The sequence below is a fragment of the Glycine max genome, chromosome 7 (assembly GCF_000004515.6).
Source record: "Glycine max cultivar Williams 82 chromosome 7, Glycine_max_v4.0, whole genome shotgun sequence".
Taxonomy (NCBI): domain Eukaryota; kingdom Viridiplantae; phylum Streptophyta; class Magnoliopsida; order Fabales; family Fabaceae; genus Glycine; species Glycine max.
This window is the reverse complement of record NC_038243.2, coordinates 6,356,020-6,376,502: the sequence shown is the minus strand read 5'-3', so window position 1 is coordinate 6,376,502 and position 20,483 is coordinate 6,356,020. Positions and strand designations below refer to the sequence as shown.

Here is a 20,483-nt window from a genome sequence, read left to right as displayed (position 1 = left end):
TTCAATCTTGTTTCTTGAAGAAATCTTCAAACACATGCAACTTTTTGAGAGGGGTGGATCTATTGGTATCCAGGATGAATTGTTATGATCAATGTTTTGGGGGAAAGTCATCAGGCAGAACAGAATCAGCAAGAATTTGTCTCTGTACAATGTTTTCATTTTTGCTTGGGAGTTGCATTCCGCTTGGATTCCAGTGTTGTGCTGTCTTTAAGTGCGGCTTGGGCTTCATTCTCCATCCCAAGTCCTGTGAGGGCAACAGATAGAAGATAAGATGCTATGTGCCATACCGGGGAACGACTTGTGCCTGCATCGCATCGTTCAGCACTTCCTGAGGCATGTCACTAATAAGATAACATAGACTGTTGGGGAAACCATTTTTCCAGCATCAATGAATGGCATATAAAACTTACTATGATTTATTTACATAGATGGTTCACTGTCACTAGTCTACATCTATACCATGTGCTTGAGTAATGCAAGGTACATAAATAATTTGTGAAATGCAAGGTCATGAACAGGAGAATTGAGAGTTAAGAGCAAGGTTAAAGAATAAACCAATTGGGGCAGGTGAATTTACCAAAAACTGCCGAGCATCAGGCCAGTTAAGAGCAAGGTTGAAGAAGAAACCAATTAAGGCAGGTGAATTTACCAAAAACTGCCGAGCCGAGCATCAGGCCAAGCATTGTTGCAGAATTTATAATTTTTCAGTGCTGCAACATACAAATGTTACTCCATTCACCCCAAAAAATAAAAATGACCATTTTCTATACCCTCATTATAATAATTCATCAAGGTTTATTTGAATTGCATAATGTGTTGTTTTACTCTGAAATAGAGAAACAGTGCACAAGCAAGCTCAAATCAAGTATTCTTTTTTCTTTTGTTAAACTACCACATGAACTATCCACACATTCAATGAAACTGCTAACATACACAGTTTACATTCCACATGAAACATGCAGCCTAATTTCAAGGTAACATCTGACTGGCAAATCTCTGCTAAACTTCAAGACAAGGTATTTGCATATAAGCAAAACCTTAAAGCTAAGAAAAATGTGAGCCCAGAAAAAATGGGAATAAAAATCGTTATTGACAATAACCTCAAGTTTCCACCAGCAAAATACAAGAACTGCTTTCTAATTTAGCCTACAGGAAATAATCCATTGGCAAAAATCATGACACTGAAACAATGATAAAAGGGAGTTTGTGGGCAATCATAATCCCGTTTACTAAAGTTTAAAATATCCCTCAATCACAACACTCTTATCTGAGGCCTTCGACTTCAAATTTACCACTTCTGCTCCTTGCTCTAAGCTCTTCAATGTGTGTAGAGGATCTGGCTCAGTATGTCCGTTCCAAACTGGCAAAATTTCTGTGACAAATTTGTTAATATAATTCTTCTTGATACCCTCCTTGACAAGATCTTCAAACTCACCAAAACTCCCCCTAATATCTAACAGAACACTGCATAATCCTTGACGATTACAATAATCCAAGATCACATCCAGATTTATTTGATCCAGAGCTACAGTTTCAATTCCTTGTTGAGCCACTTCAGGAGCTGTTACTGTTTTATTGTCTGTAAAAATTATCACTTTGTGAGTAACGCCATTGATGGCTAGTGGAATTTGATTTGAAGAACTAGGATCTTTATGTAATATAATCCGAATTGGTTGGTTGGCTCCAGGTTCTTGAGATGCAGGCACTGACAAATTTTCACTGAATAAGGAAGAAGAGATTACCACTGCATCATATTCTTGTAATAACCTTGAGTAGTATCCACCACAGTCTGTAACTCCATCCCCAAGTAAGTCCATAAAGTTTCCATTGACAGAAAGAGAATATCTACAATACAGGAACAAGCTGAGCTGTGAAATGCATGTTTATCTAAGAATTTAAACATATGCTAATCTACGAAACTCCAAAAATACACCCAAAGAACACCCATACACGAACCGTTAATGAAAAGCAAGTGGGAGTGTTGAAGGACAAAAGGAGAGTTGAATTACCGCAAAGTAAGGAAAGGCTTTCCGGTCAACATGCGATGAATATAGGGCTCATTGAGGCTCTTGCAGAGCTCTTCCTCTACACCCACAACAACTTCAATTCCAGCATCTCTCAATCTTTCCACCCCTTTGAAGGCAACTATGGGATTTGGATCCACCATCCCAACAACAACCTTTTTCACTTTGGCTTTAATTAGAGCTTCAGTGCAAGGTGGAGTCCTGCCAAAATGATTACAAGGCTCCAAGCTGACATAAGCCGTCGCACTTTGCGCCAAGTCACCAGCATCTCTCAGAGCAAACACCTGACAATCCCATCTCCCAACTGGACATATTCAGCAACAAAAACAGATTCTCTACCTAAATTCTAAGAAAGAGTAACATCTCACAATCAAAAACATGTTCCTCGGAAGTTTTTAAATTACAGTCGCGGTCACAGTTTCATCACATTCCTTGATATTGCAGGAAATTGTGGATAGATGTGACCAATGCGGCTACAATTGCGGTCACAAACACACCAAAAACCTTGATGTTGCGGCCTAAATCACAATTGGGGACAGTCTTTTAAAACCTTGCCCAAAACATCTCCAATTTCTTATCTCAGAAAAATCACCATTTGAATTCAAATTAGGCTTATCACCAGTGTTTCAAAATCCAATTCAATGAAACCAACAGGAAAAAAGACCACAAAAGAATACATTATAATGTGTATACAATGAACATACAACAATTTTTTATTTTACTTTTTTTTTACATAACAATAGAATAATATATATATATATATATATATATATATATATATATATATATATATATATATATATAGAGAGAGAGAGAGAGAGAGAGAGAGAGAGAGAGAGAGAGAGAGAGAGAGAAGATAGGTACCTCGGCATGAGGTTGGCCTGCTTTAGGGTGGAAGCCTTGACCAACAACTTTGCCATCCTTTACAATAACACAGCCCACCAATGGATTGGGGCTGGTGAACCCAACAGCCTTTCTTGCAAGCTCAACACATCTTCTGATGTAAAACCCATCATCGTCATCATTTTCTCCATTGGAACCAGCACACTGCACCCTTAAACCATCACACCTACTCCTACAAATTGGTTTGTGAATCCCACAACTCAATTTGATTGCAACCTTGGAGGGGCTCAGAAAAGATGCAAAATTTGGAGGAGTGGCACTGATTGAGAATCTGGGCACTTGAAGAGTGCAATCTGGGAGTGACGGACACTGTGCTTGCATAGTGTTGTCGCTCACGGCAGGTCTGCGTTTTGTTGCACGTGAAATCTTCTTGTGGAATGAGCTACTCTGTTAAGTCTCCGTGAATAAACGAAATGGAGCTTTTAAATTGATGGAGGAAACATTTAAAAATGGATAGATAGACAACAATAAACGAAAATTGTATAACTAATAAATTTGTTTCTCAAAAATAAAATTTTAATTTTAATTTTTTATAAAGTAAAAAAAAAGTGACACACACACACATATATATATATATATATATATATATATATATATATATATATATATATATATATATATATATATTCACAAAGAAGAGTGTGCATATATATTTTTTATTTATTTATTGCGTGTATCACATTACAATAATTATTTTAAAAAATAAACATAAATAAAAACAAACATAATAAAAATATAATATTAATTAATAAACATAATTTCTAATATAATAATACCTTACACAAATGAAACTCAAACAAAAATATAATACTATTAAGTTAATCTAAAAAAACATTGTACGGGTGTTAAAATCTAAGTTTGTTTTGGAGATATTAAAATCCTGGTATAAATCTTGATATAAGTCTATATTTAGAGGAAAATCATGATATTAAAATTGTGTTATGGTAAATTGATTGAATCTTTCCATCTTTTTTATCATAGTAAATTGCTCATGATAATAAGTTGCATTTCCTACGATAAAAATTGCTTTGATATTTGAACTTAAATAATTGAAAATTTTAAATATAAATTAAAAGTTAAAATTTCATATTATTTATGTTTAATATATAAAATTTATAAATCAGTGTCTGAAATCAATGAAATACACAATAAATAATCAATAAACTTCTAGAATGTCAACACTTCAAGAAGTTTCGAATTATAATTCGTGTTTGATACCCCTATTTTGCCTAAAATTTCAAAACTATATAAAAATTTACCTTTGAATGATTTCAATAATGTATTATAACAACGGGTTGCATAATCTTCCCACTACTAAGCGCCTTTCATATTTTCTCGATCCTTCCCGTGCAGGTGCAGATGAATGAAATATTTTTTGTTAAGTGATGAATTATAATAACGAAAAAGAGGAAAATAATACACATTAAATAACATATATCTCCAAAACGAGGCATAGTTTTTTTAATCTTTTTTTAAAAACATAATAATAACATAATCAATAAGTACCATAAACTTGATCACTAAATATATAAACCAGCAAATGGTTGCAAATCTTTGAGAATGCACATCAGTAAGGTTACAAATAAGCCACAGTATTAAATCTTGAGAGAGAAAAAATTCTGATGAGTATATTCTAGCAACAGAAACCAAATCCTTCTAGCTTTGATGCAGTCCCTGATAGCATGAAGATAAGTTTCTTCACCAGATATATCCACATCCATGACAAGAAAAATCCAAAGAAAAATGACAGCTAAACCGAAGACAACTATTGATTGTTCCTAGAACTATGAACTTACAAAGTTAAATTTAACTTTCTTTGAAGTAATTAATATATCACATTTTGTAATTAAGGAACTAAATTGATCCCAATATTTTTTTAGAATACTAAAATTTTGGTTTCACCTATATTTTGGGACTGAATTGATTGTTTATTTTTTCTTTCCCATGTTTTGCAGTTAAGAAACTAAATTGATCCCAATTTTCTTAGAATACAAAAAATTTGGTTTCACCAATATATTTCCGAACTAAAATGTTTGTTTAATTTTTTTCTACCCTAATCAACTTGAACAGTTATCCTCCGAGTTCCTTTTTGATTAATTGGCAACCCAACACTTCCAAATTTGATATCTAATATAGTTAAAAAATGTAAAACAATACCATGCAAAGATATATATCAGTATATTACAATACAATAACAATTTTTACATGACACTCTAGACAAATAAACCAACATAACACATAGCACAGAAAGATAGAAGGTATGCATGTACTAGTATAATAGCATTACATTATGCATCAGACCATGTAATTTCTAATCCACCCCACTGATTGTGAGGCACACCTAAGGCTCCCCACACAGCCTTGGAGGCATCAACAATGTTGTTGGAACAAGGGGGTTGATAATCATGATCTTCATCACATCCTATGGTAGAGTCACACTCATCAACCACCATGGCCACCACCCTTTTTCCATTTGCACTGATGGTGATGTTGTGAAGGCATCTACTCCTATTTTTGAACCATCCAGTGGAAAGTGCGATTACCGGTGTGTCATCAGAATGGTACTGGTTGTCACATTCTGAAGGGCCACCTCCATCTCCACCCTTTTCAAAACTATTCAGAGTGAGTTGGTGTGGCTTGAAACTGTTGGAGAACATTTGTATGTTGTGTACATCTTTCCTTGTACACAACAATCTGAATCATTCTCTTTGTTGCATTCTCCAGGAGGAGGCTTCTGTCCTCTGATTCTACCACTAGGACGACACTATTGGGCTTCAGAACACAAAAAATTTGTTCAAATTAGAATGAGCAACAGAACAAAGGATGCTATTGATGCAGAAACCTTCATTTTGTATATGTTTTCTCTTTTCTATGTTGTTTTGCAGTGTGCTTGGAGAAAAGGGTGGCATTTAGATGGAGATTTATAGGTGTAATGTTCTCTCCCTATCTTCTTTTTTAATTGTTTTTACTATATTTATTTTAGAAAGAGGAGTTTCGTTACTGAATGATTCTGCTAGAAAAGGACCACTATAGTACAAGCTTCCATGCATACCTCAATACTATATTGGATTTTGGTAACAAAAATACATATTAAAAGTATATTTATTTGCATTATTGGTGATTGTATGTGCCGTCTAAAGTAAATATCCTTGCTTTCTTTGAACAATTTATTTGATCCATGTTTGACATGAAAATCCCACTTATCGAGTTCTAAGCTTCCAGCAAGTTGTGATATTTCAAAGCTGAAGCTAAAGGCCTCTATTTTGTTGTCACTTGGCTTTCCATAGTCGTTGAACCATATATGATATGGCATCTATATGATTATTTAATATTAAAATTGATTATGTGCTAGTGAACCTTAGGTGATCGAGTTGGTGGGCTGCTGGTTTAATTAAGAATTTAAGGTGAATCATTAGTACTAAATTAATTCTGCAATAATATTAATAATACTGTACGTATTTTTTTTTTTTACAGAAATATTGTACTTATTAGACGAGTATGCTTTTCCTTGATTTTCTAAGTTCATAAATGACTACTAAATTGTTAATTTATACTAACTATATATTATTAATTTAACCTTTTATTCGAATTATAAATTCTCACTCTTTAAATCCCTATTTAGTTTTATTTTTTTAAAAAAATAAAACAAAAAATCCAGCATATAATACTTATCAAAGACCAAGTTCAGAAAATACTATAAAGATGTATAATTTTATTTTCTGGGGAAAGGTTATCAAGCTTGATTAATTAAGAATGTTATTGATAAAGGCTTGAACAGTATTATTCATAGGTATATAAAGTATATTCATAATTAAAACTATTAATTTTTTTTCCAGGCAATCTTATTGGATTTTCAGGAATGTAGTTAATTAGATTGCAGGAAAACGACACCAACACCGTGCATGTGCTCTATCGTGGAACCTTGAGATCAGACCCAATCTCCGACCCGTTGTATGAATTGGATTTCCACCTTTCAATCTTACATTTTCTATAAAAGAAAAGTGAAAATAGAAGACAAAAATACAAATTATTTTCTATCAAATAATTCCTAAATATTTATTTTGTATATATACATTATATTATAATTAAAATTCATAATAAAAAAATATTTTGAACGTATAACTTATATTTTAGATTCCTATTAAATGATTTATATTGTAATATAAGATTATTTTTAACTAATGATAATTGCTTTTAAACATTTATTAAAATTAAATTTATAATAGATATGTTTAAACAATTCAGAGGTTGCAAAAAAAAAAATCTCCTAAAAAACTCTTGTTAAAGAAAAATTCCTAAATTTCTCTTATTAAAAAATAACTCGTAAAACGTTTTTATAATATTGCATCAGAATACTCAAAGTAGGCTTGAATATGTGGACAATTTTTTCATAACCGTAGTTAAATAAATAGAAGGATCCAATTGAAAAACAATTATAAGTTAAATTAAAAGTAATTACTTATATCAGTTGTTTTGAAATCATTTTTTATAATTTAAATTGAAAGCAATTCCTTTTTTCAAAATCAAATTTAAACTTACATAAAATAAGGAATTATAATTTAAAATTTGTACGCATATCAATGAATAACATTTTTAATTTACGATCATTGGTTGGCCAAAAAGTGAAATTAATTTAAATTATATATCACTTACAAATCTTTAGACCTAATCGACTTTCTACTCTTTTATCTTCAGCACTGATTCATCATCAGGTATTAGCATTTGATTGCCAATAATCAACTCTTTTATCATAACCGATGTAGAAAGTGCCTACTACAGCCATGTAAATACCTTTTCAAACCACCCATTTCGGAGGTATATACTTTGCTGAAGCCACCCATGTTCGTGAGTCCCAAGAACCCTGCACTTGATCATGGGAGCGTGTTTGACGATTGAGAGAAAAGCAAAGGATAGAATAAGCAAATTACAGAACGATGTTCTGTGTCACATCCTTTTGTTCCTTAATATATCAAGTAAGCAATGTGGACCATGGTTCCATTGCTCGACATTGAGTTCTTGAATCCAACCATGAAATTCTTCGAGGGCATCAATATATTATTGGATCCATGCAGAAGAAAAGATCACAAGATTCAGTTTCAAATGCAACAACGATCTTTGTTGCTCATGCTAGGTGGATGTGGATAAATGGGTCTCAGTCGTAGCCAGAAAAGTTGAACATGTGAACCGTACAAGCATGCTTTTCTGCGTCAACTTGTTCACCTGCACCACAATTGTCACCTTGAAGCTCAAGGGCCTCTCGGATCTCCTTATTCCCTGTGATTGTGATGTTCGTCTCCTTAATCTCAAGAGTTTTCACGTGCAACTGTGTGGAGATGCATTCCTGCTTCTCCTATGGTAGGAACGTATCGATCTCTGGCCCTTGAACTGCTTCACCTGAAGCAGAAATGAAGTGATCGTGAGTTGAAGATTGTGCGTAACTCTCTTGTTAAGTCTTCCTATGCAAATGGCCCTATGGCCTTGTTATACAGAGTGGTTGTGATTATGATTTTATCTCAGACTTCATGGAGAATCATTGGCCAAATATTGTGAAAGCGAAGGTTTATATGACAGTGTATAATACGATTTTTAAGTTAACCATTTTGTTTCAGACATTCTCCATGGACTGTGTGGTGTTGAATTTCTGTCATTGGGTGATTTTAGGGAAGAGATGGACCCTTCTATTCTTAATCTTCCAGTATTTGATAATTTAGTTGAGCTACAGCTTTTTCTTGAACACGCTGATTCCTTATTTATGGAACTTCTTCTTGCAAAGTGTCCTAAGCTTGAAGTTCTTGAAATTAATATCTTGGATGATCAGAATGGTGGTGTTAATCAGAGATGTTGATATCGTATTAGTGGTGGAGTAAGGAAGCACGACCTATCAATTGTTCCTTTTACACCTAAAGCAAACCAAGTTGGAATTTGGGAAATGCCTTAGTACTCCAGCTAGGATGTTGGTGAAGAATTGGTCAAGAGACCAGGTTGTTAATTAAGGGATATTATTTATGTTTTCTGTTTAAGAGCACTAATTTTAGGAGTTTTGGTTTTATTTTCTGTTTTGTGTCAGATCTACAAAGAACAATAATCTAATGAAATTGGCAAGTTAATTGTTAAAACATTGTCCATCTATTTTTTGCCTTTCAATATATTGTTTTCATATTATTTTTCTGCTTATTCTTTCCTTGTTACAATTATCACGTATTCTTGGAATTTTTAGTTCTTATTGCTTTTGTTTCCACTCAGTTTACTTCTGATTTCCATAGTTCTATTGTTAGGCTCAAGTGTAGGTAGGTAGTGGGTTTTCAGCTTTTACTCCACAAATTCCATTGTGTTTTTTATATTTGATTTGGATTGGATTTCACATGTAATTAGAATTTATCTACAAAATCTGCTCAGAAAAGCATTTAGTCCCTATTCTCTGGAATAAACTCCTTGTTACTTCAAGTAACAGCAATCCGTGTTCATACAACATAGTAACAGGTACATTGAGCATGGGTGAGCACCAGGAGACATTTATCTGAGTGTTAACATCTCTTTTCTTTACTCTTCTCAAACTGGAGAACATTGATGAGCGTATTATGAGGAATTTTCAATTAATAGAATTTTGGAAAGTCACTGTGGGGTATCGTTAATTTACCAATCTTTAATTTGTTAAGACTCTGTTCTGGTTGCTTTAAGCTTGTTTTATGCTCCAGAACATGTGGATAGCTCTTTTAAAATGTTAGATGCCTAAGCTAAAGCTGTGGAAATCTTAAGCTTAAGGGACAAATAGTATTATTCATAAATGCATTCCTATGTATGTATCTGCTATCCACATACATTTATGACTGAACTTCAAGTGCAATTTAATCTAGTTCTGCTGAAAAGAAAATAGCAAATATGAGTAAAAACAAAAAGAAAAAAGAAGGGGATGGATTCAAAGTGCTCCTTGTAGACATGAGGGGTTTGGACGCAAACAAAAAAAAAGTGGGCTGTGCTATGAGACACAAGGTGAGAGGATTCTCCCCTGAACCAAACATACAGGCTATGAGACATGCAGCGAGAGGATTCTCCACTTAACCAAACACATTATAAGACACACGTGAGTGGATTTCTCAGCGAACCAAACACATTAGTAGACAGTCTTGTAGGTTACTTGTCAAAGAATCAACTTGTTTTTTAAATATCTTTATAAATGTTCTTAAAATCCTACAGTTTCATGTGTTATGTGTCAAATGTTCAACTAGTTTTGTAAATATTTTTATGAATGCTCTTAAAGTCTTGCGGTTTCATGTGTTACGTGTCAAATGTTCAATTAGTTTTGTAAATATTTTTAATGAATGTTCTTAAAGTTGTGCGGTTTCATGTGTTACGTGTCAAAGGTTCAACTAATTTTATAAATATTTTTATGAATGTTCTTAAAGTCCTGCGGTTTCGTGTTAAAAGTTCAACTAGTTTTGTAAATATTTTTGTGAATATTCTTAAAGTCATGCGGTTTCGTGTGTTACGTGTCAAAGATTCAACTAGTTTTGTAAATATTTTTGTGAATGTTCTTAAAGTCATGATGTTACGTCCAAAGGTTCAATTATTTTTGTAAATATTTTTATTAATGTTCTTAAAGTCCTACGGTTTCGTGTGTTACGTGTCAAAGATTCAACTAGTTTTGTAAATGTTTTTATGAATGTTCTTAAAATCTCGCGGTTTCGTGTGTTACGTGTCAAATGTTCAATTAATTTTGTGAATATCTTTATGAAGGCTCTTAAAGTCCTTGAGATTTTGTGTGTGAATCAAAGGTTCAACTTGTTTTCTGAATATTTTTATAAATATTCTTAAAATCCTGCACTTTTTTCTGCCTTATACTGCAGCACTATCCTTTCCTCCTGCATTTTTATTATTAAACAAAAACATTAGGAAATTGGGGAAGATACTAAAAATATCTCCAGGACTGAGTTGGAGTTGGGGTTGTTTTTCTTGTTTTGTGCACTTCTCAGATGAATCCCTAGTTTTGTTACAAGGTGACTTTCTCTTTTCCATGACCCCTAACACAAAAATAAATAAATAAATTGAATTTTCCCTTTCACTCATTTGATCTTGGATTTAGGTCTCCCAGATTATTCAGCATTTATTTGCAAGATCAAAACTTTGGCAAACAATATGAAAATTGTGTTCCCCTTTGCTTTTAGATCTGGAATTGCAGTGATTGCTACGGTTACAATGTGTTTTCTATTTATGTGAAATTGTGGGAGCCTGGGGAGTATGTGTAAAGAATTTGGGAACCTTGCTTATGTTATACTTATGTGATTTGATGCAACTTGTGAATATATCTGTCTTACCCCTTAAATAGGATGAAAATATTATGCTTGAAGTTAAAAGAGTATTATTGTCTTTGGTATAACTTTTGTTTCTCCTCATGAAGCTCTTCAATTTGCTTCAGGGATCCGTATCCGATACCCACGCCCTTGGATACTTTACCAATAATATCCAAACCCATAATAAAATTTATGAAAATCCAAATATAGGAACATGGAAACATTGTCCATTGATAAACCAAAAATAGAAAGTGTCCTCTTTATGGGTGATTTCAAGAAAGGAATAAGATTGATAGTACTATTTGTAAATAATAAAAAGTAATCTATGATAATAATGATTCAGATTTTTTTATTTATTTTTAATAATGTCCAAGAAAGTTCTTAATTTTTTTTTACATGTCGAATCCTATATATTTTTAGAATAATTGGATCGTCGTATATCGGACACATATCATATATTTGTGCACATTTGCACACTCTAGTTGTGTTGTATGTTTTGCAATTAATGCCTGCAAAATGGAATGGGCATATTTTTGTAAATTGTGCTTTGTAAAGAAAGTGACCACATTTCACATCATGCTTAAGTCACACCTGTTCATGTTCTGTAGGGGGGTTATACTGAAAAAAATAAGGACATATATGCAGGTTGAAAGGGAAGGAGATTGTTTTTCAATAGCTAGAAACTTTATACATTTTTGTAGGCAGATATTTCATTCTTCAACATGTTCTAAACGCTTGTCAGCTTGCACATGATTTCAGTCTGCAGTCTGTTTAGTGAGGCTTTTAAGCCAATTGAAGTGAATATAAAAGTTCAAATCACATGATTTGTGCACTGTCTTAATGTGAATGCTAAGCCTTAAAAATTTTACAGAGCTGATCACACAAAACTTGATCTTGTTTGTGTCTTGACATACAGCCTTTGAGATTTGGGACTACCATGACATTACTTTCAGTTTGGGATCATAATGGCTAGATTATTTTGTACAATGTATACACAAACGAGTTGAAATAGCATTGAAATTTTGATCTGATAAGAGTTTTACCAACATTTTCCTTTTCTTTTTCAGGTCCTTTGTACTGTATACAATGGAGCATGTAGATAAAGGAAAAGAATCATCAAATAGTGACAATGAAGTAGAAGCCACAAATTCTCCAATTATTTGTGGCCTTCCAGATGATATTTCTCTTATGTGCCTGGCAAGAATTCCTAGAAAATATCATTCTGTCCTGAAGTGTGTCTCAAAGAGATGGAGGGACTTAATTTGCAGTGAAGAGTGGATCTGTTATCGCCGAAAGCACAAACTCGATGAAACCTGGATTTATGCTTTGTGCAAGGACAAATCAAAGGAGATTTTCTGTTATGTTTTGGATCCAACTGACCCCATAAGATATTGGAAGCTCGTTGGTGGTCTTCCACCTCACATCTCAAAAAGAGAAGGCATGGGTTTTGAAGTGTTGGGAAATAAGCTATTCTTATTGGGTGGTTGTAGAGAGTTTCTAGGTTCTACAAACGAGGTTTATTCATATGATGCCTCCTCAAACTGTTGGGCTCAAGCTACTTCCTTGTCAACAGCTAGGTAAGTATCCTTATTTCTATTTTTTTGGGAAGCCAAGTCAGTATGTGTAGGAGGAGATTAGAGAGATAGAATAGGTAATATCAATCTGCTGGGATTTTCATCATAGATTTAGGTAGTGTTATTGCAGTTACATGAACCCTTGAGAATCTACGATACCAGCAAACTAGAAACAAAGCAACAAACTTAGTATTATTCTAGGAAATAAAAAGTTTTATATGTAATGACATCCAAATAATTCCTTGTCATGACTAGTGACTTCTATCTGTCTTGTGCTCTTTTATGAATGAAAATGGGAACCGGGATAAAGGAGGAAGGAAACTGATGCATGTATCAAGAACTAATTCGGCATCATGCTTTCATAATATGGTCAAAGAAAAATCTGCTAATTTTAGCTGTCTATATTTTTCTCTGAAAAATAAAAACTGCATGTTGTCCTATTCAGTCTTAATTTTAGCCCTTACTGCACTGTAGAGATCACTATTTTCTTCTACAAAAAATTTCAGGTACAACTTTGCTTGTGAAGTTTTGGATGAAAAACTATATGTTATCGGGGGAAGTGGTTCAAATTCAAGTGATCATTCTTGGGAGACTTTTGACCCTTTGACAAATTGTTGGACATCTCAGACAGATCCTAAAATTGTTTCTGAAATTAAACATTCAGTGGTTCTTGATGGGAATATATACGTTCGATGTGCCAGATTTTGTGCAAATCCTCGTGTATTTTCTGTTGTCTATAAACCATCTAGTGGCACATGGCAGTATGCAGATGATGACATGGTTTCAGGATGGACAGGTCCTGTAGTTGTTGTTGATGGTACCCTTTATGTCTTGGATCATAGTTTGGGAAGAACTAGGTTAATGATATCACTTAAAGAAGGACGCGAGTGGATACCCGTTGGAAGGCTATTACCTTTGCATACTAGACCACCCTTTCAACTTGTTGCAGTTGGTAAAAGCATTTTTGTTGTTGGGAGAGTGCTTAGCACTGTGGTTGTTGATGTTGGTGATTTGGGGAATGAGGATCAGGTGATTGTGGGTTCTGCTATACCCGGATTATTATTTGATGTCAATGTATTAAGTGTTAAATGCTTGTCAATCTGAAGCATTATGTTAAGAGACATGTATCAATGTTGCATGATACTTTTTTCTTTTCATATTACAATGATAGTACTGAAGTTTGAACGTGTGACTTATATGTAAATTACTCTAATCCGGCATTTGCATTGTCAATCCTAGTGGTATGTTGCATAATTGGGACTGTGTTTGTACTTATTTGCGTGGGTTACTCTGTTTGACTACTTTGTATTTCTTGGGTCAGTCCACTTTGGGATAAAGTGATATTTTTAGTCACAACTTCATTCCCAAGTCAAGGATCGATCTCCATTGCCAACAACTTTGGATTGCCAAAAATATGAATCTTAATAATCTCATAAATTGTGTTACAACAGTTTCCTGCAGTATCTCCTTGCCCTGCTCTATTACTCCCAAAATTTATGTTCTTCGTAATTGCTCACTTGGCTTTGCAATCTTGAAAGAATCTTTTACAATGCTCTAAGTAACAATAACAACTTTACGTTTAGAATAAAAAAGTAAATGACAAATACTTTAAGTTGATTTTTCATTTATTAAGAAAAAAAATCAATAATATAGTATTAAGCATTTTCACATAAAATAAGCGTGATGAGAGTGTTTCTTACTGAAACAAACATTATAAGACGCACAATCAGAGACCTCTTTATCGAACAAAATATGCTATAAAACATGCAAAGAGAGGTTTCTCCATAAAATGAAACATGCCATGAGACGAGTTGGGAGAGCATTTCTCTACTAAACCAAACATGCTATGAGACACCCGGTGAGAGCATTTCTCTACTGAACCAAATGCATGATAAGGCACGTGGTAAAAGGATTTTTCACTAAACCAAACATGCTATAAAAGGATTTTTCACTAAACCAAACATGCTATTAGATAGCCGATTTTATTATGTTATGTGTCAAAGGTTCAATTTGTTATGTGTCAAAATCTTGTTGTTTTCGTATGTTACGTATCAAAGATTTAACTCATTTTGTAAATATTTTTATAAATGCTCTTAAAGTCTTATTGTTTTTATATGTTATGTGTCAAAGGTTCAACTTGTTTTATAAATATTTTTATAAATATTCAAAGTCTTATGGTCTCGTGTGTTACATGTCAAAGGTTTAACTTGTTTTGTAAATATATTTATAAATGTTCTTAAAGTTTTACACTTTTTTTTATTAAACCAAACAGGCTATGAGACACACATTGACAAGATTTTCTAGTAAACCAAACACTATATAAGACACATGGTGAGAGGGTTTCTCAACCGAACCAAACATGCTAGCTATTAGACAATTTTATATGTTACATTTCAAAGAATCGACTTATTTTTTAAATGTCTTTATAAATATTCTTAAAGTCTTATGATTTTGTATGCTACATGTCAAAAGTTTCAACTTTTATAGACATCCTTATAAATGTTATTAAAGTACTACACTTTTTCTGCCTTATAATGCGGCACTATCCTCTCCTCCTAGAATTTTTATTATTTAAAAAGGAAAAAAAACATTAGGAAATTGGGAAAGATACTAAAACTTTCCCTGGAACTGAGTTGGAGTATAATTTATTCTTGTTTTGCGCACTTCTCAGATGAATCCCTAGTTTCCTTACAAGGTGACTTTCTCTTTTCTATTACCCCTAACACAAAAATAAATAAATAAATTGAATCTTCCCTTTCACTCATTTGATCTTCAATTTAGGTCTCCCAGATTATACAGTACAAGATGAAAACTTTTACAATCAATGAGAAAATTGAGTTTCCCTTTGCTTTTAGATCTGGAATTGCAGTGATTGCTTTCAGTTACGATGTGTTTTCTATTTATGTGAAATTGTGGGAGGTGTGTGTAAAGAAGTTGGGAACCTTGCTTATGCTATACTTATGTGATTTGATGCAACTTGTGCTTTGATCTCCTTTTCCCCTTAAGTAGGATGAAAATATTTTGCTTGAAATTAAAAGAGGTGTTTGATATAACTTGATAAAAGAAGCTTGTTTCTCCTCATGAAGCACTTCAATTTGCTTCACAGATCCTTATCCAATATCAATACTCTTGGATACTTTACCAATACTATCCAAACCTATAATAAAATTTATGAATATCCAAAAATAGAAACATGGAAAATTGTCCTCTTTATGGATGATTTCAAGAAAGGAATAAGATTGATAATACTATTCCTATTTATAAATAATAGAAAGTAATTTATGATGTAACGTTTCATACTTTCTAATTTTTAGTTTTGATTTTTTTTGTTATATATTGAATCATATATATTTTTAGAATAATTGTACCGTCGTATAGGATACATTTCATATATTGGTGCATATTTGCACTCTCTGGTTGTGTTGTATGTTTTGAAAATCAATGCCCGCAAAATGGAATGCTGAAGTCACACTTTTTCATGTTCTGTAGGGGGGTATACTGAAAAAATTAAGGACATATGTAGGTTAAAGGAGAAGGAAAGATTTTTTTTAATAGCTAGAAACTTTAAACATTTTTGGAGGCTGATATTTCCTTCTTCAGCATGTTAATAAACGTTGGTGATCTTGCACATGATTTCAGTCTGCAGGCTGTTTAGTGAGGCTTGTAAACTGATTGAAATGAATTCAAAAAAGGTCAATTCACATGATTTGTACACTATTAATGTACAGAGCTGATCACACAAAACTTGATCTTTTTTGTCTTGAAACACAACTGGTAAGGTTTGGGTCTGCCACGGAATTTCTTTCAGCTTGGGATCATAATGGCTAGATGTTAGTCATACAATGTGCACACAAATGAGTTGAAAGAGCAAGTGAAATTTTGATCCATGAGTTTTACAAACATTTTCACTTTCTTTTTCAGGTCCTCTGTACCATTTACAATGGAACATGCAGATAAAGGAAAAGAATCATCAAATAGTATAAATGAAGTAGAAGTCACTAATTCTCCAATTATTTGTGGCCTTCCAGATGATATTTCTCTTATGTGCCTCGCAAGAATTCCAAGAAAATATCATTCTGTCATGAAGTGTGTCTCAAAGAGATGGAGGAACTTGATTTGCAGTGAAGAATGGTTCTGTTATCGCCGAAAGCACAAACTTGATGAAACCTGGATTTATGCTTTGTGCAGGGACAAATCAAATGAGATTTTCTGTTATGTATTGGATCCAACCTTGTCAAGAAGATACTGGAAGCTCATTGATAACCTTCCACCTCAAATCTCGAAAAGAAAAGGCATAGGTTTTGAAGCTTTGGGAAATAAGCTATTCTTATTGGGTGGTTGTAGCGAGTTTCTAGATTCTACTGATGAGGTTTATTCATATGATGCTTCCTCAAACTGTTGGGCTCAAGCTACTTCCTTGTCAACTGCTAGGTAAGTATCCTTATTTCTATTCATTTGGGAAGCCAAGTCATTAAGTGTGGGAGGAAATTAGAGAAACTGAATTGGTAATATCAATCTGCTAGGATTTTCATTGGTAGAGTTGTTACAATTACTTGAACTTTTGAGAATTAACAAACAAAGCCACAAACTTAGTATTATACTTGGAAAGAAAATGTTTTATATGTATATGACATCCAAATAATTCCTTGTCATGACTAGTGACTTCTATTTGTCTTTTTTTTTTTTTTTTGTGAAATATGGTTTAGTCCCCAAACTTCAACTTTGATCAATTTAATCATGAACTTTACAAAAGGAATGGTTATCGTCCATTTTTACAGTGAAAATCGTCTGTGAGGAGGGACAAAAACCACTGTTTTTCTAAAGTTCAAGAATCAAATTGATCAAAGTTAAAGAACAAGGATTATTACCAATTTTTACTAGAAGTACAGGGACTAAAAACATATTTGACTCTCCTTTTTTAATGAATAAGAATGGGAAGTAGGAATAAGGAGGAAGGAAACTGATGGCTGTATCAAGAACTAATTTGGGATCATGCTTTCATAATATGGTCAAAGAAAGATCTACTATATATTTTGGTTGTCAATTATAGCTGTCTATATTTTGCTATTAAAAGTTCAAATACCATGTTGTCCTCGTCAGTCCTAATTTTAACCCCTACTGCAATTCAGAGATCACTGTTTTCTTCTACTAAAATTTTCAGGTACAACTTTGGTTGTGAAGTTTTGGATAAAAAACTATATGCTATCGGGGGAGGAGGTTCAAAGTCAAGTTATCATTCTTGGGAGACTTTTGACCCTTTGACAAATTGTTGGACATCTCAGACAGATCCTAAAATTGTTAATGAAATTAAAGATTCAGTGGTTCTTGACGGGAAGATATACGTCCGATGTAGCAGATATCCTGTAACTCCTCATGTATTTGCTGTTGTATATGAACCATCAAGTGGCACATGGGAGTATGCAGATGATGACATGGTTTCAGGATGGACTGGTCCTGCAGTTGCTGTTGATGGTACCCTTTATGTCTTGGATCAGAGTGCAGGAACTAAGTTAATGATGTGGCATAAAGAGAGACGCGAGTGGATACTCGTTGGAAAGCTATCACCATTGCCTATTAGACAACCCTGCCAGCTTGTTGCAGTTGGTAAAAGCATTTTCGTTGTTGGGAGAGTGCTTAGCACTGTGGTTGTTGATGTTGATAATTTGGGGAATGAGGATCAGGTGATTGTGGGTTCTGCTATACCTGGATTATTATTTGATGTCAATGTAACAAGTGTTAAATGCTTGTCAAACTGAAGCATTAATTAGTTTGTGGGTAGTGTTATGCTATGAAACATGCATCAATGTTACATGAAACTTTTTTCTTTTCTTGGTACAATCATAGTACTGAAGTTTGAACCATTGGCTTATATGTAAATTACTCAAATCCGGCACAGTTTGCATTGTCAATCCTAGTAGTATTTTACATAATTTGGGCTGTGTGTATTTGTACTTATTTGTGTGGGTTGCTCTGTTTGACTCCTATTTCTTGTTACATAGTTATTCTAAATATTATTTAAAGTATAATCAAGAGGTACGTGTTACTTCTATTTGACACTCAATTTCCTTTTCTCTGGGTAGGTCCACTTTGAGAATAAAATCAGAGATAAAACTTTGGTTATTGATTAAGGGACACATGTAGTTACCCACTTGTGTCAATGACTTTTGATTAGTAATCCACTTGTGTCAATGACTTTTTATTATCCAAAATATGACTGTTAATAACATTTTCTAGTAAATTGTGTGACAATAGTTTGTTGTACTATCTCGTTGTTCTGCTCTATTGCTCCCAAAATCTATGTTCTTCGTAATTGTTCACTTGGCTTTGCAATGTTGAAGGAATCTTTTGTGATGCTCTAAATAACTATAATAAGTTTACACTTAGAATAAAAAAGTAAATTGTAAATACTTTAAGTTGAATTTTTTATTTTTTAAGAAAAAAATCAAAATGTTGTTATAATAAGTTATTGATCCGCTGTGAATTTTTTAGTAGTTTTCAACTGGTTTTTATTAGTTTTTCGATTCTTTGACCAATTTTTCTCCAAAGCGGTTCCATGATTGATTGTCTGGTCTGATTGACTAGTCCAGTCTTATTCTCAAAACACTAGAGAACCACAATTAAGCAGGAAACAAATTTAGCAGGGTGTTAATAGGTATACAAGAAAGACCATATTTTCGTATATAAAATAGAAAACTAACAAAGAACAATTAGGCTCTCTCATTGAAATGGAAAAGCATTACAATTGCTGGTAACAAGCCTAGACAGAAATGCTAAAAAAATATTAATCTTGAAACCTACCTTAACTAAGATAAAGAGGACACATACATGACTTGAAATGCAAGAAGTCTTTTGATTCAAAAGAAGAACACCACTTGTAAATCTGCCAACAGTGAGAAGAATGGTCATGTTGAAATACAAGAAAGAACAACTAAGAAAGAACGGTCAAACCCTTGACGTGGTATACCAAAACAAATCAAGAAAGCAAGGAGTAAAGTCTACTATACCATAGATCAGAAACGTAAAAACACGAGAACAAGAATTAAGCAAAAAGCAAAATTAACCAGGTGTTGATAGATATCAAGGACATTCCTTATTTTCTTAGGTAGGTAATAGATTTGTGGAATTTGTTTTGCAAAATATTATCTCTTGAAGTAGTAACAAAAAAAATAAAAATTACATATACCTCTCCTTCTTAGGGGTGTAAGCAGGTCGGTTTAGGTTGAATTTGATCAAATCCATGATCCAATCCAATTAAACTTGAACGAATTGATTTCAGTCAGTTTTTCAAGAAAAAAAATGAAACCCAACACAAGCCAACCCGTTTGTAAACGGTTTGGGTTGGATTAGGTCAATAGGTTAAAACATTAAATTTGTATGTTCTTCTTTAAAATGTAATATTTTTATAAGCTAAAATTGTTATTAAATGAATTAGATACAATTGTTTCTTGATAAAAAAAATTATCAAAAAGAAAATTTGGTGATGCTAACACACCCTTCTCCACTAACTCTTATCTATCTATCCATGAGAATAGGAAATTAAGCATATCATATTCGAGACAAAGAATTTCAATAACCATAGTGAGGATGAATTCTAAATACTTTTTTTACCCAAACCAATGAGACCTACTCTTTGTTAATAGATTCAAAATATTTTTAGAAGTCTATCTAAAGTGACTTTAATCAATAAAACCTTT

The 20,483-nt window shown here is 33.1% G+C and overlaps 3 protein-coding genes and 1 pseudogene across 3 annotated transcripts; 2 read left to right on the top strand and 2 right to left on the bottom strand.

The window, feature by feature from the left end:
- Positions 1 to 916: 916 nt before the first annotated feature.
- On the bottom strand, positions 917 to 3,350 carry LOC100786393 (riboflavin biosynthesis protein PYRD, chloroplastic). The gene is made up of 3 exons (XM_003529898.5): positions 2,889 to 3,350; positions 2,010 to 2,308; positions 917 to 1,845 (listed from the first exon to the last, which is right to left on the bottom strand). Exons 1-3 carry the CDS (start codon positions 3,246 to 3,248, stop codon positions 1,230 to 1,232), a joined length of 1,275 nt encoding a protein of 424 aa, XP_003529946.1. The 5' UTR covers positions 3,249 to 3,350; the 3' UTR covers positions 917 to 1,229.
- A 1,865-nt stretch (positions 3,351 to 5,215) lies between these two features.
- LOC100785338 (kiwellin-1-like) lies at positions 5,216 to 5,775 on the bottom strand (annotated as a pseudogene).
- A 4,930-nt stretch (positions 5,776 to 10,705) lies between these two features.
- On the top strand, positions 10,706 to 14,003 carry LOC100798737 (F-box/kelch-repeat protein SKIP4). Its single transcript, XM_003528810.5, has 3 exons — positions 10,706 to 10,921; positions 12,283 to 12,792; positions 13,296 to 14,003. Exons 2-3 carry the CDS (start codon positions 12,302 to 12,304, stop codon positions 13,891 to 13,893), a joined length of 1,089 nt encoding a protein of 362 aa, XP_003528858.1. The 5' UTR covers positions 10,706 to 10,921; positions 12,283 to 12,301; the 3' UTR covers positions 13,894 to 14,003.
- A 1,317-nt stretch (positions 14,004 to 15,320) lies between these two features.
- LOC100784812 (F-box/kelch-repeat protein SKIP4) lies at positions 15,321 to 18,719 on the top strand. The gene is made up of 3 exons (XM_003529896.4): positions 15,321 to 15,484; positions 16,711 to 17,220; positions 17,951 to 18,719. Exons 2-3 carry the CDS (start codon positions 16,730 to 16,732, stop codon positions 18,543 to 18,545), a joined length of 1,086 nt encoding a protein of 361 aa, XP_003529944.1. The 5' UTR covers positions 15,321 to 15,484; positions 16,711 to 16,729; the 3' UTR covers positions 18,546 to 18,719.
- The last annotated feature ends 1,764 nt before the right edge of the window (positions 18,720 to 20,483 follow it).

What these genes read in the sequence shown, in the direction of transcription:
- LOC100798737 (XM_003528810.5), top strand. Translation starts at nt 12,302, where the DNA reads ATGGAGCATGTAGATAAAGGAAAAGAATCATCAAATAGTGACAATGAA. An exon ending in ACTTCCTTGTCAACAGCTAG is followed by an intron (nt 12,793 to 13,295) that starts GTAAGTATCCTT and finishes AAAAAATTTCAG; the next exon opens with GTACAACTTTGCTTGTGAAG.
- LOC100786393 (XM_003529898.5), bottom strand. Translation starts at nt 3,248, where the DNA reads ATGCAAGCACAGTGTCCGTCACTCCCAGATTGCACTCTTCAAGTGCCC. An exon ending in CAGGCCAACCTCATGCCGAG is followed by an intron (nt 2,309 to 2,888) that starts GTACCTATCTTC and finishes TGGGATTGTCAG; the next exon opens with GTGTTTGCTCTGAGAGATGC. An exon ending in AAGCCTTTCCTTACTTTGCG is followed by an intron (nt 1,846 to 2,009) that starts GTAATTCAACTC and finishes CCTGTATTGTAG; the next exon opens with ATATTCTCTTTCTGTCAATG.
- LOC100784812 (XM_003529896.4), top strand. Translation starts at nt 16,730, where the DNA reads ATGGAACATGCAGATAAAGGAAAAGAATCATCAAATAGTATAAATGAA. An exon ending in ACTTCCTTGTCAACTGCTAG is followed by an intron (nt 17,221 to 17,950) that starts GTAAGTATCCTT and finishes TAAAATTTTCAG; the next exon opens with GTACAACTTTGGTTGTGAAG.